This window comes from Polypterus senegalus, chromosome 5 (assembly GCF_016835505.1).
Source record: "Polypterus senegalus isolate Bchr_013 chromosome 5, ASM1683550v1, whole genome shotgun sequence".
Lineage (NCBI taxonomy): Eukaryota > Metazoa > Chordata > Cladistia > Polypteriformes > Polypteridae > Polypterus > Polypterus senegalus.
The window spans coordinates 183,254,943-183,280,404 of NC_053158.1; the positions used below are offsets into that span (position 1 = coordinate 183,254,943).

Below are 25,462 nucleotides of genomic sequence, written 5' to 3' on the forward strand. Positions count from 1 at the left end.
AAATACACGTTTAATATGATAAGAGATGTTAACAATGTATATGGACTTCAGCTTTGGAAGAAATCTGTATTACTGACAACATATTCATTTGCTGATAGTTTCAGTATGTATTATTTGTTCATTACTAAAATGCCAAAACCAATAAATCTAGTTAATAAGTTAAAAAAATAATAGTATAACCTGATACACTGACTGGCTTTTATACATGAAGGTCCTGATAAAGTATAGTAGATTTAAGTCCAAGTGTGGCCACCTTTCTACTACACATGTGAAATCCCTAGGTTAACCGGGAAATACTTGTTCGATTATACTGGATTAACCTAATTATATACAAAGGTCAACAACATCCACACGTTTCAGTCCTATACAGTCTTCTGGTCCTTGTGCATATCCGTTTATATTTACAGTAGGTTTTCATCATACTAGCACTGCATACATTTATTGTACTGCTGCTTCACAGTTTGCCTTAGCCCACCATTCACTTCTAAGGTAAGATAACCTCAGCTGTGAGGTGGCAGCCAGTGGTAACAAGACTTGCTTTCCTCCATGTCTTAGAGATTAAGTTTCTTATTTTATAACTTGCCAATTGAGAAAGGTACACTTCAGTACTGCTCTATCTATATCAACTTCTAGTTAACTTTATAAACAATTTTAAAATCATTCTTTTGACTTACAAAACTGATAATGGCCTAAAGTCCCTTACCTTGCAAAGATTAAAATATCTACATACTTAAGAATACCTTGCAATCTTCATAAAATTCTAAGTGACATTATAAGCACAGTGTTCTAGAACCAGTAGCTCTATCCCCCCAAACTACTGGATATTGGTCTACGCATATTAGAGAAGTACATTCCCTGCATTTAAATCAAAGTTGAAGAATCACTATTCAGGTGCTGTATACTGGTTAGAGTTGCCACTAAGGCTGTTCTTATTGTTTTGCTCATATATCACTTTTACAAATTTGCAGCAGTTAGTTTCTTTGGCAGTTATTTCCACGCCATCTGCTCTTTGCATTTTCTCAAATAAAAGTCAATCGACTCCAAATTAAATTTGTTAATATTCCTACAACATGTAAAATTTAAAAAAAAAACTACTGAATGAAAAACTGCTTTTAATTAGAGATGGACAGGAAGCAACAGCCTTTCTGAGAGCATGCTGAGAGCTGTGGTTCAAAGCAGACCTGTAATTGTTTGCTGCAGAATCAGGAATGTTGCTGTGAACCTGAGATGCCCTCTGTCGAGACTGGTACAGCTTTTTGGCAAGGTCCTGCTCATACTGTTTCATGTCATCTTCCAGCCCTCGGGGTCTTAGCAGGAAAGTGTGTGACGTGGATGGGGATCAATTAGGATTCACCACAGCAAGAGGAGAAAAGACACAAGGCAGGACAGGATAAACAATGAAACATAAATATACAATGCACAGAGAAAGAAACAGAAATGGGAATATCAAAAAGGAATACATCAAAAATCTGAAAAAGAATTCTAAAGAGAACTGTAAAGAAGCAAGTAGCTTTGGCCAGGACCGAACAGCTCCTGAATGAACAGACTACATACAAAAATTTCACTGGGCACAAAAAAAATCAGTGGAAAACAACTACAGTACATGAAAGTTATGTTTTTTGATCAATGTTTTCAATTGTATATACATATAAAACACATAAGTGAATACATAATCACAAGGGATCATGACAATTTTTATAGTTTATATATATATATATATATATATATATATATATATATATATATATATATATATATATATCTCATGAAAACGATAGACAAATTTTAAAGTAAAAAAATGATCATCACAGAATTTAACTGACAGATTGTCAATTGAGCCTCTACATGTGTGCTTTATACAATGAGCCTATTCTAGTGCTTTCCAAAAACAATTTTAGTATTGAAATACATACATTTTGAAAGGGCACCATAATACATATCCTGCTATATACATGAAATTCTGAAACTAAATGAGTTTAAATAACTAGCTTTTTGTTCAAATATTAAATAATACCTTTACAGAATGCAAAAAAGATTTTGCATTAATTGGTGGAGGGTTTGGCATAGACGTTTAATAATGATGATAATAATTCTTTGAACTCATATAGCGCTTTTTCTCACTACTCAAAGCGCTCAGCAATTGCAAATTTAGGACCTTGCTCAAGGGCCCAACAGAGCAGAGTCCCTTTTGGCATTTACGGAAACCTTTCAATTGCCAGTGCAGGTCCATTTTAAAATAAAAACAATCTATCTATTACTGTGCATACCTCATCTGCAGTAAAAAAAATGTACAGTTACTACACAATTAATGATTGCAATTTTTAGCATCAACATAATTGGCACCATCAGAGCATGTCAGAATTCTAATGAAGGAAAAAAGCACCACCACCCAGATCTTAAATTCAAGAACTATGAAACTACTTATGTAACAATGCACAAAAGGGTTGTGTAGGTTTTGGAAAGAGGGCTTAGGGTCATAATGTATTTTACAAATACATGAATATCTGTGCCCTGCCCGGGGTTTGTTTCCTGCCTTGTGCCCTGTGTTAGCTGGGATTGGCTCCAGCAGACCCCCGTGACCCTGTAGTTAGGATATAGCAGGTTGGATAATGGATGGATTATTAGGTGTAAGAACACATTTTACAGAATTTTAATTGTATTGCATTATGATCAGTCCTGCGGTGGGTTGGCACCCTGCCCAGGATTGGTTCCTGCCTTGTGCCCTGTGTTGGCTGGGATTGGCTCCAGCAGACCCCCGTGACCCTGTATTCGGATTCAGCGGGTTAGAAAATGGATGGATGGATGGATGCATTATGATCATAGTTTAATATTATATACAGTATATATAGTGTTCTTATAATCTAGTTAAATTACTGTAACAGCAACAGTGTCTGCTTTGACAAATGAAAGGTACTGCTAAAAGCAAAAATGAAAGATTGTAAGAGAAACGTGTACTATTACTGACACACTATTATATGTAAGGGCTAGTGAAAACAGAAAATAAAAGGAGTTATTCCATCAACCCTTGCTCATACAGCCAATTTTTTTTAAACTTTTGCACACTGACTTTAATGTAAACTGTGGGTTAGATGATACTTGGGAAGGTCTGATAGGCTTACTGTTAATGGGACAAAAGAAGGCTAACAAGGATCACAAGAAAAGGCACACAAGACAGCATTTCTCTCTGTCTTACAATTTTCTCTAAGCCCCCTCACATACACATACTATAGATGTGGGGTCATTTCAAATAATTGCAGATACTGTATGCATCTTAACCCATCATATAAGATTTCCAAAACACTGATAATGAGAGCAAAGCTTCACCAAGGTAGAAAAAAAGAAAACACTAAAAAATGATGGAAAACATGTTTTAGAAATGCTAAAAGAATGACAGTTTCCCAGTCATGGCATGTCGATCAGATGCCTGAAAAAGTTACTACAGCTTGTATACAAGAAGCTGCTCACCATAGCCATTTCGGCCAGTCACGACTCACACACCATTCAAACACTCAAAGATGAAGTTAGCGCACAGACACAACTAGCTGCTCACTAAAAACTACAGTACGAGTATGGGCCAAAATAATTTACATTTTATTTCTTTGCTCAATTGAAAATAACATGCTTTTCCAGCATGCTAGCATATATTCTCTAAATCATAATTACTGTTTTCTAAAACCATTGCCTTCTTAAAGGCTGTCGCCACTGCAGGATTAATTCTGATGTAATTAATTAAACCTCACTAAAATCAAAAAATAGGTACATAGAACAAGTTGCTAAATAAGAGTATTAAATAGCAGTCATTCAGGGGCCTTCAAATCTCCCATTAATGGGGTCTCAATAGAGGTAAGGTGAATAGACTGACAAGCTATTTTGAGTTGAAGGACCTGTAGTTGTGTAACATTCTCTCATGTTGTGTTTATTCTTTTTTAATATTCTAGTGGACATTCAAATCATGTCTACTCCTTACTAATTCACATTAACTGCAGATAAGAGGCGGCACTGGCACACTCTGAAATACACTGCATTTTGCTATACTGCTAAATAACAAATGTGTACTGGTAATAAAACTTTATGATCAAATCTCACACAGAGATCATTACTTTATGCAAGATGCTCAACATGAGATATTCTAAAACCACACCAATTATTCTGCAATGTTATTACAGCTTAAAACCAAACTTCTGTAACAACCATTCGCCACAGATAAACAAAGACAGTTACTCTTAGTGGCATTAAATACAAAGCATAATCCCAGGATGATAAATCAAGTGTTTTGCACTTAAAACAAATTCTTAGTACTTCAACATTTCTTTGTCTCATCAAAGTGGTGAACAACCAAACAAACTCATGATATCAAAGTGGTTTAGTCTAGGGATAGCTTAGGAATTTTTATTGCATTACTCAAACTGCAAAGTTAATCAATAAAGTCAAAGACAGATATACAAAAGTTATATGACACACAACAATTCAACACTTGTTTCTGTTACTCAATAAATGTTTTTGATAATTAAAAAATAATTTGGTTTTTATTTATGTTATAAATATGCTTATAATTTCTCTATTGCTACTATGAAGATGGCAACATCTTGTCATGAAGCAAGATTAAAATGATCAAATAACTAGAACTACATGTGAATTCATTAACTTTTTGTGACCAGTAATTTATAATAAAAAAAAAATTTAAAAAAAGTTCACTTAACACACAGTAGTGAACATAATAACAAGAAAGTATAGATTTATGTTTTTATATTTTGTGTGTGACATGGGATGACCTAATCTTTGTTTTCTTCAGGTTTTTCCATTTAGTGTATACAAGAAGTAAATTCAGTACAAGGTAACTACACACTGCATTACCAAGAAATAATAAAAATGATGCGCATGCAGTTAAGTTTGTGTAAATGTACTGTCGCTGAAAAATGTATTTACAAAATATGGAATTCATATCTCTTAAATAAAAAGCCAAAACCTCTCAACATGATACACAAAAATGATTTGGGTAGTTGGGTTTTACAGTATGTTGTAACAATTGGTCATTCTACAAAGCCTGCATAAAAAAAAAACAGCTCATTGATATTTTCTTGATTGCTATATGAAAGAAGGATATTTACAAAGTTATTTCCATCTATGATAACATCTTCAGAAATTTACAGCCCAATGATTCTCAAAGGGCTTGATCTTCACAAGCAGAAATTCTCTAATAAAAATTAATCAGCAAAGGCTAGAAAGAATTTTTGGTTAAAATTAAGCAATTAACATTACAACTGTGTCTCTCCGTTATTTGCTTGTTAATTGCACAACTAAGTTTTGGCATGTTTAAAGTCAATTTACTTATTTGTGAGTACAGCTAAAAACAGTGATTCTACTTACAACTGAACCAAAACTGAAACAAATTATTATACTAGATTTCTTTGCAAACACCTATTTGTTATCAGTTATCAATAATTCCAATAATGTTTTACAAGTTTTTTGAAAATAACAGTTCATTAAGAAACAAACCAAAAAAGACAATTCGCTTTTTAGTAAAATTGGGGTTATAAACTTACTCTTATCTTTCTTCGCAGTTTGTCCTGGGCTGTGCACATGCTTTCCTTCATTTAAGTATGCTATTACTCTCATTTAGCTTTTTAGTTTTTCTCTTTTGTCTGTTCTAGCACAATCTCCTTTCTTAGTATCTGGTTCATTATATACTTCAGCACAACTAGTCAGTTCAAATTGATGCAAGGATGGAAAAAATATATATATGTGGCAATTTATTTAATAGCCATATAGTTGTGAAATTCTTCATAAGCTAATTATTTCTCAAGGAAAATGCATTTGCAGCATTTTAATAGGAGTAAGTACATTAAGAATAAAAAGCACGGTCAAGTACAATTTATAAATTAAACTTCAAAAAATGCTTACCGTGCTGCCCTCCACATTGCTCTTTTTTCTGCTTCAAGGGCCCGCTTTTCTGCAGGAGACAGGTCTTTCTCTTGTGTGCTAAGTAATTCTGGACTTTGCATTCGTAAACGTTCCTGGTATCGCCTCTCTGCCTTTGCTGTACGAATTGGTGCAACTGGCTCTCCTCCATACACTGGACTCAAACTTTATATATAAAAAAAAAAACCTTCTTACAACCTAAACTTTATTAACACATTTAAATTTAAAACAGATGATAAAAATGATAACTGAAATAATTAATGTGATACCAGTTAATCAGATGTAATAGCAAATGCTAGATGAGAACGACCTTAATAATCTGATGTAATATACAGGAAGACTCATTTATCAATTTTACTTAGCAAGTTTGGATTTTCATGCTGCGAAGAATAATATACAATATTAATATATACTGAGTGTTTGGGTTATATGCTGTATTTTATGATGAAACAATGAGTCATAAGTAGTGGTATTCCATTCAAGTACTGCTCTCAAACTGGTTATTAATGAATGCAGAATTTTAAAAATGTGGAGGTGTTTCATTAGTAGGTGAAAACTACAGCCAAAACCTATGACTGAAGAAGACAGGTCCTTGAAAACATCACTGGCAAGTAGATGAAAGATTTATCTATAGCGGGGATTAAACTCCCATTAAAATTCTGATGCCAAGGTAATTTTAAGGTAACATACACCAGAAAACAAAAGTTAGACATGAACAGAAAAGGGAATTCAATTTAATTTAATTCAATCACTTTATTGTCATTGTAGTAACACAATGAAATTGCATTTTGTGACAGCCCCAAGGTGCATTTAAATAAAAGTCCAATAATTCGAAATATGTTGTATACAGTGTTCAAGCAACCAGAGCAAATTATTATTGCTCAAAGTACAGCAGCATAAATTGTTATTGCACCTGTTAATGAATAGTACATTACATATTATATAACATTAGTATATTGCACATTACCAATATAGCTTATTGCAGATGTTCAATTAAAAATTCTCCGACTGAGGAGAGTTCAGAAAGTTTATGGCAGATGGGAAAAAGCTATTTTTTAGTCTGTTTGTGTGTACACAGATTGACCTAAAGCGTCTTCCTGACGTGAGGAGCTCAAACAAAGAATTTCCAGGATGAGTTTTGTCCTTGAGAATGTTTTTGGCCCTTCTCACAAGGCGAGTCTTATACAAGAGTTCGAATGATGGCAGTTCAGTTCCAATAATGGCCTCGGCTGTTTTTACAACCCGCTGCAGGGCTTCTTTAGCAGCCTTGGTGCAGCTGTTGTACCAGGCCATCATGCAGTTAGTTAAGATGCTCTCTATGTTGCATCTATAGAAATTAACCAGCAGGTTCTGGGGGAGGTCAGCTCTCCTTAGCTTCCTGAGAAAATAGAGGCGTTGTTGTCAGCCCAGGACAGATCCTCTGAGGAGGTGACTCCTAGAAACTTAAAGCTGGAAACTTTCTCCACAGCATCTGCATTGATTGTTATCAGACTGTGATTGGTCTTTTAGTGGTCCTGAAGTCCAGAGTAACTTTTTGGTATTTAAGACAAGGTTGTTGGTGTTGCACCATGCTGTCAGATTCTGAACCTCTTCCCTATATGCAGCTTCACTGTTGTCTGTTACAAGCCCAATGACAGTTGTATCATCCACAAATTTAACAATAATGTTTGATTGGTGGATGGGTTGGCAGTCATGGGTGAAGAGTGCATAGAGAAGGGGACTTAGTACACATCCTTGCAGCACACCAGTACTCAGGGTAAGGGTGGAGGATGTGTGTTTGACAATCCTGACAGACTGGGGGCGGTTGGTGAGAAAATCCAGTAACCAGTTGCAAATGGACGGAGCAACTCCTAGTGCATAGAGTTTTTTGATCAGCTGGTTAGGTATGATGGTATTAAATGCAGAGCTGTAGTCAATGAAGAGCATCCTAACATAGGTGTTGGGCTTTTCCAGGTGCAAGAGGGCAGCATGTAGAGCCACACAGATGGTGTCCTCAGTTGATCTGTTTGACCGATAGGCAAACTGGTGTTGGTCTAGATCAGCTGGGATGGAGGCTTTGATGTGGGTAATTATCAGTCGTTCAAAGCACTTGACAGGGGTGAGAGTGACTGGTCAATAGTTAAGACAGGTTATCCTCAGTTTTTTAGGAACAGGTACAATGGTTGTGGATTTCAGGCACAAGGGGACTACACCCGAGGAGAGAGAGAGGTTGAATATGTGTGTAAATATCTCCGACAATTCTTCAGCGCAGGCCTGGAGCACACATCCTTGCACATTATCAGGACCTGCTGCCTTCCTTGAATTGATGTTTTCGAGTGCCCGTTGCACATCATGTATGTGTACGACCAAAGGCTGAGAGTCTACAGTCAGCTCAAAGCTGACTGTATGCTGGTTATTGCCCTTGTCAAACCATGTAAAGAAACTGTTAAGTTCCTCTGCTAGGTTGACATTGTTAATATACGTATCAATATCCCAGCTGCTTTGGTTCAAATTTCACAAACGGAATGGATTAACAGTTGTGTCTCCTGCAAAAATGTTATCTCTACCCTTATAGAGTTAAGAGAACACAACACCACCTTTTCAGTTTGCGCTTAAGGCCTGTGACATTCCAGGTAATGAAATTTACTGGTGAATAAAGGAATCTGATTTATTTCTTGAGGGCTCGAATAATGGTGGCATGTACTTATGTCTCTTGCAATAATAAAGCCTTTGATATCTTCAGTAAATAAGACTTAAGACCAGCTTAGGCCTATTAACTAAAAGCAAATACTTCATAATTTTAGGAAAAAAAACACACAAACATAACAGCATGCTTCAGAATAATTAGTAATTCTTATTGACAACAAAAACATTATATAAACAAAAACAATACCAACTCTTGCCACTACAACTCTCCAAAACCCATATTTTCACTCAAACAAGGCAAAGATATAATGTAGCAATATCTTAGGTCAAAGATCCTCCAACACAAGGCAAGCTAAAAGCAGGGAACAGATTGTGCAAAAGTCTTGAATGATATTCTGTGCATAACCACCACTATTCAAATTCAAACATCAACATAATACAGACCTAGATATACTGACATATGTGTATGCATATACATACAGTATATTAATACATATTAGAAAGACTAACATGAAGTACTACCAATGCCATTAAACCTAACAAAAAAAAAAACCAAAAGAAATTCTAATATAAAAGTTAAAGAACTTGACACCAATTATTATAAAATGTGAACTGTCAGACTAGTTTAAATATAAAATATTGTTCAGTGTATTTCTTACCCAGTCATGGAGTTGGGTCTCTGCTCTAACCTAAAGCTATCTTCAAGGGAATTCCTCTGCGAATCCACTTTTCCATCCACTTGCGATACCCTGAAAAAGAAACAAAAGCTCACTTGTGATTTATGATATATAAGGACTAATTGAGATAAAAGTGGTAGTGTAATTCAGGCAGGGAGGGCTGTTTGATTGGCACACAAAATGCCACCTTCCGATGATCAAAAACTAGAAAACAGTAGTGAAAAAGGTTGAATAACTGATGTACATGTGTAGAATACATTTGCAGACAAGTGTGAATTAGGTTGTTTAAAAAGAAATATACACATACGCAAACCCACGCTGCAGTCACTGCAATTTTATAAAGCATTTCAATTTCAAAAATGAACAACTTGCTATGAGCAAACTCATAAGCAACTATATTTACTATTTTTGCAATCTGTTATATTTTAAATGCATAAAGGAGATGGGCTGACAACACATAGAGAGAAAAGAAATACCAGTAACACTTTACAACTGTTTGAAGCTATACATTTATAAAAACAATAAAATAAAAAATATAGTTAAGAATTAGGAGTATGGTAATCTTTCCTGAGACTACAAAATTCCCACAGCTTGCCAAAAAGAAAGCTAAACACAACTGCTGTAAACAGTGATTGCTGAAGAACTTCTAAATCTAAGTTAAATTGTTTAATACATAAGCATATTAAACAAGGCCACAGATCCTAGATTCAATAGCCAGATTATGTATTGTATTTCCAAGGGTATTCAATTCCTTTAACAAGAAAAATGAGAAATAAATATAAAACACTTCATATAGCACCTTTCCCATGCTCTTGGTCATTTACAGATTAAAAGTACATAACTCCAGATGCAAACTTATATAAAACTGTAAACTCTAAATAAAAGATAAATACAGGGAACAAAGTCCTGAATTAAAATAAAATCTGAATTAATAAACATGAATAAAATGATAAAATGCTCAAAACTAACCATGAACAAATAATATCATTTGCGATAACATGTATCGTCATGAGCACCTGGGAACAGAGGAATAACTGGAAGAAACAATAAGAATGCCAGGATAAGTTGAATGGCTTCCTGACCAAATATGTTTAAGTTGTCTTTGAAAGGAATTCTTTGAGTCAGTTGATCTAATTACTTTAAAATTGCAATTCCACAGTTTGAGCACAAAACTGCCAGCATCAGTGAACTTGAGTGTGCAAAAAAAAAAAACTGAAATCCTGCAAGAGCTTACTAATATAGTCCAGTACAAGTGCCACTTACAGGTTCTTGGGGTAAACAATAAAATCTTATCAAATCCTAGAAGACAGAAAAGGCGCTGAATTCTTTTAAGAATGTGCCCCGTTTCAAAAAGAAAGAAAGAAAACCTGACAGTTGAGATCTTATATTTTGTGGATTGTTTTTTTATTGAGCTTCAAATAAATATCTATCCTCTATAATCATTGTGTTTATGTAAAAAAACACTTTCATATTTTGATTCTTAAAAAGCATGTCTGAAATACTCTCTGAAAGAATAGTCTAAAGCAAAAGAGTAAATGATTAATTTGATACGTACGCCTTTGTCTAATCATATCAAATTCAAAATTACAACTCTAATATATATATGGTAAGACCAACTTTTTCACCTCACTGTCAATCCTGTGTTTGTCAGTATCTAACATGTCATTCTTTGACACCATCTCTACCATCAAACATAATGGGAACACTACCTTAATGTGTGAATGCTTATCTGTGTCAGAACCTAGCAATAAAGATGGAAGACAAAATATGTTGAAAAAATGCATTTATAAAAGGATAATCAGCTACTGTACTTTCTGCAAGAGAGAGGAAATGGCCTAGATCAGCCTGAACCTTAATATGAGAGCTCATCGGAAGGTCCCTGCTCCCAACTCGAGGGAGCTTTGGCAAATATAAAAACCACAATGTCCACATATGGAAATCAAGGCACTCAAGGCTTGAAAAAAAATCAAGGTTTTAACAAATAACTGGGATGGTCTGAATATTTATGGAATCGTTAACTTAATGTTTTATTACTGATAATAAGGCAGGGTCTGACAAATTTGTCTTCATTTTATTATTTCAAAAGGATTTATTTTGCCAATTATGGTTAAATAACTTTGCTATTTTTTCCATCATGAAAAAGAGTAAAACATGTGAAAAGGATTTGATTTATTATTACCTAATATGAAACTTTTCTCAAGTGGTTACCCTGGTTATACATTAAATATCAATAATTAATTAAATTTATACAGAGCTCAAGTCTACTTAAAAAGCTTTACATAGAAAGTGGATAACCACTTCGACCACCACCAATGTGCAGCATCCCCCTAGATGATGCAACAGCAGCCATTCTTGCACCAATATGCTCACCATACCTTAGCTATTACGTGGTGAAGGGATGAGTGAGACAGTTAAGCAATGAGGGACAGGGGATGATCGGGGGCAGAATGACCACGATGTGGTGGGCAATTTAGCAAGAATATTGTGAAATACTCTACTCTTCTCAAAAGATACCCAAGGATCTTTTATGACCATTGTCTGAGCCTCAAGTTTAATATCTCATCCAAAGGATGGCACACATTTTTATAGCACCCTGTCCTTGTCACTGCACTGGGTCATTGGGATCCAAACAGACCACAGGATAAGCAAACTAAGCTTTTCCTAGATGGTCTACCATCAAAGTACTGGCATATTTGACTTACCCAACATTGTTAGTATTACGATTATCCACCCTTTCAATCTTGTATTCCACACCATCGATAACCACTTTGCCATGTGCCTTTACAGCAGCCATTTGTTTAGCAAGATCATCTTCATCATCTTCCTCTTCATCCACCAGCATCTCCATTGCTCTCTGCTCTATCTTTCTGGCTACAATCAAAAAAAAAAAAAAAGAGTATTTCTAATGTTATGAAAGGCACTTAAGACCAAAGAAATAATTAATACATAGTTATTGTAAGATAATGCAAACAAAATAGAAGTTATTTATGTAAAATAACTACAGAATAAACAAACAAATCTCTCTATTATATAAAAAAATACTGCAATGAGACAAGACTTTTTTTGAAGAGATTTTTTCAAGTCCCGCAAGATGAGACATTTGCCATGAGATTTTCACAAGTCATGCCCTACTCTCAACCATATTCAACCATGCACATGGTACTCACACCTCTCATTCGTGTGAATGCTTTTGTCAGACACAGTTCTTGCTTTCTCAGCTCTTATAAATTTTTATGTTTTCCTCACTTTAAGTTTCCAAGTAAAGAAAACATATGTCATCAAAAAAGGGTTACTGTATCAACAGAAAATATGATTACACAGGCAATCCTAGCACCGAGAATTGATGAAGTAAAACAAACTAACTCCAAAAAGGTTGATCGGTTACAAAGCAAATTTGTAAATGCGTATCAATAGACTATGCTGAAACAGTTTGGGGGTGATCGCGCGGAAGATGAAAACATCCACTTACAATAACCCGAAGAATATCTACAACAGTTAACAATGTCCGGTCTTCCAACAAATGAATTACTGTAGAAAGAAGGATGTATCCAAGAAAGGTAATGTAATAAATCTTCCGTGGATAACATTAGACAAAGGAGATTGTGATATGCCATTTGTATTAAAATGTTAACAGGTTGTCGTTAGAATAGCTTTTGCAAAGACAATTAACAAATCTCAGAGCCAAACATTCAGAAAAGAAATTTAATTGAATAGAGAGAAAGAAATGAAATTCAGTGACGGGCTGTTATACGTTGCGTTGTCACGATGAATTCAATCAAAATTCAATGCGATATTGATGAAAATGTAATTAAAAAAATTGTTATTACTTGAGTTTTACAGTAAAAGTGTAAGTTTAAAAAGTATTTGTGTGTTAATTTCAAAGCCAAACAGAATGAAATTGTATTACTCAAGGAATAACTCTAACGCAACATGAAACATAATTTACTTTCAATTTATTTGCACATAACATCACTCTCCAATCTTCCATTGCATCAGATACATGGGACTGGTTTAAGAATATTGTAGTTAATTGTTTATTGTTAGGTGTTTATTGTTGTGTGCTTATTTTTATTATTGTCATAGGTGAAAGGGAGGGATGTCTGTCGATTAATTGCTTATATTTCCTTTACATTTAATACATCACTTTATTATTTAAATTGCTGTATTTGTATCTCCATGAGTGAATGCACGTCAGGCCAAGGTTGGGTGCGTTCCTAGAGTCTCCCCCAAACAAATGAACAAATCATTGTCCCTACAATGGTATGAATCTGAGTGGCACCAGACTGCTACAACCTTCAACATGATAGTTTTATTTTTGCCTTAAAGGTATACTTAACTCTAAAATACTAATTTTTGTACCTCATACCTACACACTCATTGGTTGCAGTGATGGCCAAAAAAACTTTTAATCTCATATTATTAGGAGATCACAGAATACCTGATATAAAGGACTTCCACAGCAGCCTAGCTTAAACAGCAGCTAATAATATCAATATGTCCATAAAAAAATTAAACTCAATTCAAAACTAAAATTCTATTTCGACAATTCCATTCCATTTTTTCTCTCTCTTGTATGAGAAAATTAGATTTTCCAGGACTCTCTGGAAAAATTTACTTCAGTAGGATTTTAAGGCAAATAAAAGAACACATTTTTATCTAGTTAAGTATCTCCAATAAATGTAAACATAATTACTAGAGCACAGGAATAAACAATTCTGTCTCCGAAGACAAACTGCTATAATAACTCGCTTTAATATTGAGAAGTAGTGCTACTAGTGTGACAAGTCAAAAGCTAAAAAAGCAAAGTAACTTTTTTATTCAGTCTCTTAAAATGAGTGTGCTTTAGGCACTTTGACAAAAGCACAACAGCTGGGAACTCCATCCTACAGATATTTTGGTGAGTTTCCCACTTTAATTCATTTTAATATATGGATTGTGAAAAGTATGTGCACAAGATGTATAGTTGTGTGAAGAGTTGTCTGCAGACAGCAACTGTGACGTTTGTTTGTAGAAAGAGTGACAAAAAGGTGCACAATACTAATGTAATAAGTGTACATTTAGATACAAGCAGTGGAGTTTGATGGTGCTGGTCCGGCTCCATGCTCCTCCTCATCACTTGGGAGCCTCTTGAACATGACACTGTTGATAGTCATGACTGGGATGAGCTATGCAAATGAGGACACCACATGAAGCAAGGGGAAGGTGCAAAAGTATTCTGTGCTTTTATTAAAAACAAATCAAAACAGTGTCCAAATAAATAGTGCAGTGCTCCAATATGTTAACAAATAATCCATAAAACAAGGTGTTATGTGGAGGTAGATAATTCTAATAAATAAATCAATCCATCAAAACAAGGTTTAAAAAAAAAAAAAAAAATTTGCAGAAAACAGTCCTCTTTTAACTGGAGGCTCCTCTGCCTATCCCATAGTATGGGCTTGCAGCAGAGGACTCGCCCTAACAGCAGGCGCAGCTGACCTTCTTTCAGGTCTGGTAGCCTGCCTTCTCTCACTCAAGCCTGCTTTCCTCAGCTCGCTCACACCAGCTCCTTCTGCCTCCTACCCTTTCTCTTTCTTTCTCTATGTAATCTCAGCCTTTCTTGATTCACGATTATCCTCCTCACACTTGTGCTTCCCCTTTTAAAATGGGGATGTGGCACACGTGTGTTGATAAGCAACTCCTGGCATCAATTAGGGTCACGGACAATCCTACACCTGTGCATTTAGTGTATGGCTGTCTGCTCCCGCATGGTGGCCTGGAACCGCTCTTGCCATGCTACCACGCCCCCTCCTACTAAGACGCAAGTGTGGCGATTATTTTTTTAAAAAGATATCGATCAGCCTCGGACCTCACATGGAGTTGTTTTAAATAAAATACAGAATATGTGCTATCTAGGTGACTTGATAAGTGCAGACAAAAGTGCAGGCACAGCAGTGATGGTGTGGGTGAGAGCTGCATACAAGAAACTCCTGGAGCTGTCAACCATTCTAACTTCTAAACTTCTCTCTGTCATTAATAGATGACGTTTATAAAAGGAGTATTTAGGAGTTTATCTCCATGTTCAGATCACAATAGTGAAAATGAAAGAGTTTAATGTAGACTTTTGACTAATTCTATAGCTCTCTTCGTAGTGCTGACTTCCCGGCTGGAAAGTGAAACAGACACCATTCACTCAAACTCTTTCCTACACTAGGCAAGGAAAGGCATCAAGATGGAAGTGGTGGGAAACGGACAAAGAAGTAAGTCAACAAAGATGTGATTGGAGGTGATGTCAGATGGTATAAAAAAAGAATGGGGTTTACCCAAATGATGCCCAGTAACATGGAGATTGCATAAAAAAGATTTTGATAAGGGGCAGTGGGCAAATCAGGTTAAAACTGGAAAATGTATACTAAACCAATGACGATGAAAAAGACGATAATTAAATAAACCGATTAATTAACATAATTCAATTTATTCTACGTTTCTCCCACAACAGAATCATTTTAGTCAGGGGGCAGAAATCATTTACTTTTGACATTTATGAATGAAGTATGCACATTAAACAAACTAAAGAGACTGTTACACTGATGTACTGTAGTAAGACTTAAAATACAAGATAATACTGCCTTACCCTCTTCCTCTCTCATCTTCTTCAGATCATCTTCTCCAACAAGTGATACCCTAGGTTTAGGTTTGTTTTCTGGGATTTGTTGTTTGACTTCTATTTCAAAATACTTTTGCCGGTCCCGGAAGGAGCGCTGTTCTGGGCTGTTCAAGCCACTAGGTGATGGAGCCTTTCAAGGAAATGAATAGGATGGGATTAGACTAAGAGTATGGCAATGTATTTATTTAAGAAGAATGAGATGATAAAGAGAATTCATCCTAGGATTGCAATTCACAAAATGACTGAAAACACTTGAATGGTTTGTGACCATTAATAAAAAATATATTGTTAAATGTTTCCTAGTATTAATAATTTTAAATTTGTTTAACAACATTGCTGTGTCATTCAAAGACACATAACATGATTGTTTATTTGTAAATTTTTGCTCTTAACATAGGATGTTGTTTGAATTTTTGTTTTTGCATCTGTTGTTAATATTATCACTAGTCTGCAAGAGATATACCAGTAAATAGTTTCTTTCCTCATAATCTCATGTAAACATATTCAACTGAGGCAGCACTGTTCATTGAAATAATAAAGGAAAGCAAACTTTCCCTAGGAGGCTAAATCCCTCCCCTCCTCCTGAGATATGGAGTATACTGTTAATTTGAGGCTTTACCATACCATAATCGCAGACAATCACAACAATAATATTGTTATGTGCAAAATTCCATAATGAACTCAATAGTAGTGTATCGCATGTATTTGGTTTACAAACACTTTAACAAATAAGGTGCTTTTTAACAGCAGTATTCCCTTTACATAGTAGCAGTTAAAATATTTCTTGTAAATCTCAACTTAAACATTAATGTAATCAAATCAAATATAAAACCAAAGCTATTTGCCACAACCAGGGCATTAACGTTTTATCTAGTTTGTTATAGAAAAACAAGTTACCTCAGTGTCTAGAGCCACGATCATAACATTATAACAGGCACCTTCCAAGCAACAGCGAGTTAACATTTATAAATCTGTTTTCTTTTTTTATCTGAACAGATAAAAGCAGAAACATTTTATCTGGAAGCAGCATAAACAGTCTATGTTCAGTAGCAACTCTTTGAGAGCTAATATTTTTTCCAAAAAAAAGCGCACAAAGCAATGGTTTCACACATAAATCAACATAAAACATCTGTTGCTGCCTGCTGTTGGCACTTGTTTGCAGCAGCATCGGATGCATGGGGGTCAGCTCAATGACCAGCAGGAATGCACGGTGGGCTGGCTGCCTGGCTGTCTTTGTGAGACAGCTGTGCGGGGTTGCAGTTGCAGTGAGATGCAATACGGATTGTACCTCCTGTCATTGTAAGTGTCTGCAAAAACTGGCATAGGTGCACCAGCTACATGAACGTGTTCAGCACCACGATCAGCTGGGGACAGATCAGCTGATGCCGGTACCAAACTTTTGTTTTCGATCTGCATCTCCAGATCACTTGCATCAAAGTCTGACAAATCAGAGTCCGATTCAGTGATAATATGAAAAAAGTCATCCACAGATTATTTTGCTTTGAGCATTCACTTTGGTGTCTCTCCACATGCCATTTTCAGAAGCTGTTTGCTTTTCGCTACTCATGCACGCGCATGGAATCGAGGTAAAATCAACAAAGCTAACTTTCCTTCTTGCAAAAGCATATCGAAAAGCGCTGTAAAAAGAAGATCACTGATCTCTATTGATCGCTAGTGAGACTGAGGCTTACAAAATAATAACAAAAACTGTGTAAATGCGCGATAAAATAATTGTTGGCATTAATTAATTAATGCTAAAATACTACTAAAAGCCAATTGTCTATTCTTTGGCAAACTTTTAGACCTAACTGCACTTGTGTTGTGTGGAAGTTTCACCATAAACACAACAGACAAATGTAATGAAAACAAAAAGGACTTGCTCTTCTAAAACCCGACAAAAATTGATTACAATTACACAACCCCGCTCCCTCACACAAAAGCCAATTTAGTCCAAACAATGGTCTATTAGTTATTCAATTGTTTAGATTTAACTGGTGGAATTTTCTTAAATGGGTTCCAAACTCTGGGTAAAGTCCTGCATAAGACATTCCTGCTAGCTTATCAATTTTGCAATCTGATATTGTACTATCAGGTCTCGCCCTCCTCATAACAGTCAAGGATGTTAATATATTCAACAAGCTTGTCCTGCAGAAACCAAACCCCTCTTTATAGTATTTGCACTAACACTGGACAACACCTCTGTTCTACATGCATTATTTTTCCCAGCACACTTGAGAAAACTTGTATGTCCTTGTCAGTGCACAACAGTCCACTGATAACTGCCTTTGTTTGGAAAATGTGTCAATTAGCAGAACTGAACCAGCACTCATTCACCCCCCATTCAGCCAGCTGGTTGCCCCTCCCGACACTCAGACTCTTCTTAGCACCAGCAGCTCAAATCCTCCGACTTACAGCTCAAGTCTGCTTTGAAGATTTTATATAGCAAAGAGTTGTAAGGAGTTATACAAGTAATAATTCGAGTATATCATTATTTGAAATACATACATTTCATGTGTGCTCCATGTCTACAACAATCCATGTTAAGTGTACGACAAAACAAGAAATGTTAGGTCTCTAGATATAAAACAAATGTATGTGTTAAGACTTTATTTCTGAAAAGGTTCTGTATACTATTGAAACACCGCAGAGCACTTTGAATATAAACCCCTTATGTGTTACCAGCTGTCCCACAGGGAAAGGACTTCCTGAGAATGTCATCATGAGACTTATGGAGCCTTTTCTGGACAAGTGCTGAAGAGTAACAATAGACAACTTCTTCACATTGTTGTTGCCGGCTAATAGACTGCTGAAACGTTCACACTCTCCCCAATTTGACTGCTACTATTATTTATTCAGAAAAGGCTCCATATATTGAGCTTATGTCATGTTAGGGTGATTACAACAGCACTGATAAATTTGTCTTTTTAGAGCTGACTGATACAAGTATCATAAATTTACATAGACTGTTATTGACTCAAATGGAAAGTATGTTGTTATATTTTCCTCGCATGTGCTTGGGGTAAGTGGACTTTTCAGGGAGAACAGACATTTTCGCAGGCTTTGGGAATTCTAGTATTAACTGTTATTATTGCTACAACTCTTTTTGACAGTGCTTACTGTTAATTTGAAAGCATACTCTATACCTCCTACTGTTACTATTCTGCGATGCCTTTTTTCATACTTACTACTTTAAATCTATTGTATTGATCAGCTTGTATTTTTGATGTTGCACTGCAGTCAAGTTTGCCTTGTAAATGGACTTTATGAAGGTGCATATTAATGCCACTAGACAAAAAATAAAAACTGATTGCTTGATGAATTAAAAGGAAAACAGTGACACCCAAAATAGGCATTTACAGGTAGAAAAGTGAATAAACTGCTCAAATGCCTCACAGCATGCAAACATACAAATAAATTAGCCGTAGTTACCAGCCTTAGTTACCTCATGAAAGTAAAAGTTAGCTAAGCCCCTTGCATCAAATATTAAGAAAATAATGTTATTTCCCTCCACCAGCAAGAATAATGCCAAGCTCAGGAAATAATCTTAAAAAGCCAGACTAAGAGGAGCCAGTAAGCCTGTCCGTCTTAGTTTAGCTGCTTTTCTACCTCCTCCTGTTCCACAGAAGGTCTACTGATGAGGGGCACAGCAGACAGACTGACATATCCCTTGTGGAAGGCCAGCTCCCCTACATCTTGGTTAGACTCTCCTTCAGTCGGAATGCTGTGAGATGGACTGCTGAGTATGATGTTGCCATCCTCGAAGACATTGTTCTCCAGGTCCTGCCATAAGGGTTACAGTCACACGTAATCAACACTCTGGTTTTTATCTGATATCTTCAATGGAATCAAACATCAATGCAACATTGTACACAATCCTCTTTTAAAAGGTGTCAACATCCTCCATATAAATAATGGGAAAATGCTAAAATAATATAACACACGTTAAATATAAGGCATTGCCAGCAGCGTTTTCACAGAAACTTTCTTCAGTGAGGCCTACATGTGTGCAATCTATTGGTTCTGTTTTCAAAAATATCTGATATACACTTATAATATGGAAAGGAAAGTTTTATCATTTAAGCTAAAAGACACTTTTTAGGTAGCAAACAGCTAGCAATTTGCTAGGAGTAATCTTCAGATTTTTGCAGTAGATCCTAAACAGCACAAGAAAGAGCATGTGCATTCATTTATATGTTTACTTGCCTCTCTAACAAATTCTTATTTCATAATCTCAGTAGTAAAGGGAACATCATTTCTCCTTTAAAAAATAAATTAATAAAGAATGTGGATGTAAATCCTGAAAAATACAATAATGTTGAATAAAACTGTAAATACATAAACAATTGAAACATTAGGAATAAAATAGAAAGAAATTTAAATTTGTTCCCATTTTGGTACACAGTCTTTATAAGTCATCCTTAAGCATTGGAAGGAGTCTTAATACTATCAAACCATGGGAACGTAGAGGTGACCTAAATCTTCTATTCCCTCCTCTACCTTTATGTTTTATTTACAACTTTTGAAAGGATATGGGGTCTCAATATCCTGTGATGTTTTCCCTCCACCTTCTTCTCTTACAGTATCTCAAAATCATTGTCTACTGTATATTCAATGCTGTTTAAGACAGCTTATTGACTATTGCCTAAAGCTGAAGTGTGGCAATGGGATCTTCCTTTGGTCCCCATGTTTCTTGGAACTTGGTTCACAAAAACATTTCTTTGGTTTCCGCAAGCATTAATTATCAACAAACCCAATTTTAGTTTGTACATCTACACTGTATTACTGCACATAAGGATTATATTATGGTTCTGATCCCTGATTTCCTGAATATTGTTATTATTGTACCTTCAAAGTTTCTGCACATGTTTACAAGTTTTGGGAATGCTCTTTGGCTTTTTAATTTATATTCTTAAGTTTTTAATATTCTGGCTTTCCTTCTTTCTGCCAATATTCCTCTCCTTCATATTTTTTCCCCACTGGAAATGTCTATGCTTCATCTCTATGTGACTATTGCCACAAATGAATTTCTAGCCTCCCTCTGAAAACAAACACGTCCCTCATCCCCACATTTAAGTAACGTGCATAAAGCAATAAGTTTTCTTTCCTCATTTAACAACCAACCAAGTAATTGTGATTGTTTTAACCTTCATAAAATGAACCTCTCTATCAAGTTCCCAATGTCAATATAAAAACAAAATATAAATTCAACAAATTATGTATAAAACTGAGGAATATATGGTACAATGTTAATTAATTAATTCCCAAAGCCCCTATTTATTTTATATATACCGGCACCCAAACATATATTTTACATTTTAAAACCAGAGCAAACAAACTGCACTAATATTCAAATTTTACTCACCTCAGGAGATGGTTTTGACTCTATATTGTTTCTCTGGATAAGGTTGTCCTGAAGAAAACAAAATAAAAATGTCATTACACAGATATTACTGAAACTCTGTGCTATAACTTAAATGTTTGGCTAAGTTTGCGGGTTGGTGAATGGTCAATTTTTTGATTACATAACTTGAAAGATCCAAACAAGCATTAGAGGTTAGCGTAATCATTTGGAATACTTTCACAAAGCAAGAAAAATACACTTGTGCTTTGCAGAAGTATTAATCCTACTTATATTCAGAAAATCCACTGCAACAGGACAATACTGATTAATCTTTGAAAAGATACCAAGTACAATGGGGCACTGATTGACCTTCAAAAGATACAGACACCACTCATAATTTATTTTCATTTGAAAGGAGAAAATCATAAACATCACGGTTTTTATTGATACTTCTGCACATTTGATTATTACTTCAGCCCTTTATACCTGTGCTCACTTACAGTTTTGGCATTTGTGTATATAAGATAAATATTTTGATAATTACACTTTTAATATACTTTCTGTATTCACTAAAAACTATTTGAGACAAAAATCATCCTAGAGAAGCAGTGGAAGGATTATCATTCAGAACCCTGAGACATTTTTTGATTGTACAATGTTTTACCTATCATTATTTACATTAAATTGTAATGACTGACTGACTGTATACAGATACTCAGAAATTCAAATGTACTTTATCCAGATATTAGGGTGACAGGGTGAGTAATGACTCAGCTGTTGCTTCCATAACACACAGATAAGCATATAATCGTAAAACAACAAGAATAAGGACAGTCATAATTCTCTATCAGCTTCTTTGAGGAAGTCTCAAGATATGACACATGGCAAACAAGGAGAGCAAGAAAATTTCAAATTGGTTCATGAACTACACTATTAGGCACCATAAAAACTACATTCCTTTAAACAAGAAATGCCTAAAAATAAAGTTTGTGTCAACCCAGGTAGAAGGCTCTATTTCAGCCTACCTGCTGGTCATGGACCACATGACTAGTAGGAACGGCAGCGAAGGTTTTGTAAGCCTGTTTAATATTAACAGGGAACTCATCAGGGGAGAGTGGGGAAGGGACACGAGGCTGCAGAGAAAGAAAGAAATTGATAGAGTAAAGAAGCATGAAGAACAAAATAGAGAGAAAATTAAAGAATATAAAGTAAATATGACTAAGAAGGAAATAGAACAAAGAATGGAGTTCAGTTATTTAGTTACAGTGGAAGCCAGAGCAAGGGCTGACCACATGAACAAAGCATTTTACACTGCACAGTTCTCTAGGCAAAACAACATAGATACTGTATATTTTATGTAGTGCAATTTACATGGTTTGGCCTGATTAACTATATACAATACTTGTTATATCACCGCATTACTATTTTTAAATTAAACATTTAAAAGATAAGTATTTGCATGCTGTGAATAATCCCATAGCTCAGGATGGCTCCAAAAGTAAGGAGTTAAATGACATCCACTTGTCATTAGAGTAACATTTTTTTTAAAATTAGTAAACAATGTTATTACTATGGATGAGCTTTTAAATAACATTTAAATAAAATTGTTCAGTGGGTATATAAGCATAATAAAAAAGCTCTGGATGTTAAACTATTTTGTGTGGTTTAGGGAAGTACACATTTTCCAAAGAAAACTGTACATGTTCTTGGTTTTTTCACCACACTGACATCAAAGAGAGAAAAAGAGCAAAACAGAGGGGTGGGAGAGAAGGGGCTTTTTGAAATTCCATTTATATCATACCTATAATAAACACAGATTTAATATGCTTTGAAACTATCAGATTCACTGTTAGCTCCCATGTGTATCACCTGCGTAAAATTATGCACTTTCCATATTCCTAGTAAGAGTGCTGGTCAAGACTACAGAGGTTCAAATTTTTACAGAAACAATGATTGTGTCATCCTTTAAGTGTCTTAGATGAAAAATAAATTAAGATTTGGCCTGTGTCTACAGTTACTCATGTACTATCCCCAACTTACTGTTTGGTACTGTGAAATCAAACTGTGCTTTCTATTATATCTATTATATTCTATTATTATATTATATTATATATCTTTCTATTATACTTTACAAAAATATAACAGATTTCCTTCACAACTTGAAATACTTCCATTTTGCCTCCTTTCTGCAAGTCTTGCTCTGCTGAGGTTGATAGTATTGAAAACGAATTTCAGAATAGGTTTACCAAACACATTGTCTATACTAATAAAAGGCAAAGCAAGCAAGCACTCACTCACTCACTCACTCTCCAACTTCCCGTGTGGGTGGAAGGCTGAAATTTGGCAGGCTCATTCCTTACAGCTTACTTACAAAAGTTGGGCAGGTTTCATTTCGAAATTCTACGCGTAATGGTCATAACTGGAACCTATTTTTCTCCATATACTGTAATGGAGTTCAGCTCGATGGCCGTGGGGGGCAGAGTTTCGTGTGACATCACGCCTCCCACGTAATCACGTGAACTGACTGTGAGCACAGTACGTAGAAAACAAGGAAGAGCTCCAAAAAGCGCTGAAGAAAACATGCATTATACAATTGAGAAGGCAGCGAAACAATAAGAAGCGAAAGAGTGACACATACAAGCATATTCATAAGTGCAGCTACTGCGGAAACAAAGCACAGTATAAACCGTAAGTTTAAATTAAGTTTATAGACATGCTCCCACTGCCGTTTGTCATGTACAGTGACGCATACAAGCATATTCATGACTGCAGCTACTTTGGAAACAAAGCACGGTGTAAACCTAAAGTTTAAATTAAGTTCATAGACAGGCTGCCGCTGGCGTTTGTCATGCCCACGACTAATGCGGGATACAAGTTTAATGAGAGGACGCAGGGTATAAACGAGTTTTGATCACTTTGTAACTAAGTTAAAATTGCTGGTGAAGGGCTGTGCTTATGCAAATTCCGAGAGACTGTGTTTGTGGGGGGATTGACAGTTGAGGCGGGTGGTGGAGCGACGTCTTCCTTTCCCCTCCCATTCACATTTCGCTCTGAGCTGAGCTCCGCAGCTAACCCGGTCTTGCAGAAGCAACTTTGTCACGCTGCCACCAAATACTCTCAGAAAAATCCACAAGTTAATACACACGCTGTCTCTAGAGTTTTTCCACACTCTGAATCCTCCAGGCACCACTTTCAAAAGGTTACATTGACAATCATGTTACATTATTTTTAAAATGTTTCCATTTCTTAGCACCAGCACAGCTGAGAAGCTTCGATGCATGTGCTCCATAACGCGTTAAGAAATAACGCATTTAATCACACTTTGCATTCCAAGCAAAGGGAACTTCTCTCAATGCATGATTTCCTGGTACACCGATTACACTGATGCACACATCAGAGCTACAAAAATATAAGAGTCAGAAGAAAGCGCGTTGCTAGGACTGATTGGAGGAAAATTTCATTTCAAAAGACTCCCCGACGGAAGCCTTGATAAAAGCGTGGTTTTGTGCAAACTGTGAAAAAAGGAGTTTGCATAACACCGAGGCACTTCAACCTTATGGTACCATCTAAATGCAAAACATGTTACAGCGAACACAGAAACTGTGTATGCTGTTACCACTAGCAGTACGAGTTTGAGTACCAACAAAAGGTGTCGGCAGCCCAAAACTGATGAAATGACTGGCTTCAGGACCAAAATTAATAAGTCAACATCAGTCAAACTTACAAATTCTCTCACAAAATGGATTGCTTTGGACTGTAGACCACTAACAGTGCTGGAAGATAGGGGGTTATAAAATGTGCTACAGTTAGCGTCAGGTCAGCAAACTTTTCAACTGCCGTGCCGAGAGACTATTTCGAGTAAAATTCAACAGGTCTATGACACTGAAAAGCAAGCAAAATTAGATGCATTACAGAAAGCGGACTTTTTGGCTCTTATTGGGGATCATTGGACTTCCGTGACCATTAGTAATTTTAATTACATCTAATTACAAAATGTTCAATGATCACACTGTTTTAGCCTAATGTATAAAATAATTTTGGCTAAGGATACTCAGAGTTTAAAGGTGAAGCTGGTCAAATTAACTTTTATGTTTCTGCCTTATTTTTTTAAGATGAATAACTGCATTTTATGTTGAAATTTTTCTTATTATTATTTAAAGACAATACCATTCTGAACATGTACTTAAAGTACTTAGAATACCACTTTATTTTTAAGGATGCCCAATTTTAGCTACAGATGATGATTCTGATTTGAAT

General features: G+C 35.6%; 1 protein-coding gene across 18 annotated transcripts in view; it reads right to left on the reverse strand.

Annotated features, from left to right (window-relative positions):
• Nucleotides 1-25,462, reverse strand: part of scrib (scribble planar cell polarity protein) — a 281,005-nt gene that overhangs the window by 27,097 nt on the left and 228,446 nt on the right. For 11 of the 18 annotated variants that reach the window (XM_039753714.1, XM_039753713.1, XM_039753726.1 and 8 more), the window contains 8 exons: nt 22,231-22,338; nt 21,227-21,274; nt 19,471-19,644; nt 15,832-15,994; nt 11,924-12,092; nt 9,204-9,293; nt 5,902-6,084; nt 1,182-1,307 (listed from right to left, as the gene is read on the reverse strand). In XM_039753714.1, the coding sequence (XP_039609648.1) occupies nt 1,182-1,307; nt 5,902-6,084; nt 9,204-9,293; nt 11,924-12,092; nt 15,832-15,994; nt 19,471-19,644; nt 21,227-21,274; nt 22,231-22,338 (1,061 nt within the window). The remainder of the gene's footprint in view (nt 1-1,181; nt 1,308-5,901; nt 6,085-9,203; nt 9,294-11,923; nt 12,093-15,831; nt 15,995-19,470; nt 19,645-21,226; nt 21,275-22,230; nt 22,339-25,462) is intronic. The other 7 variants (XM_039753723.1, XM_039753720.1, XM_039753727.1 and 4 more) reach the window with 5 other exon arrangements.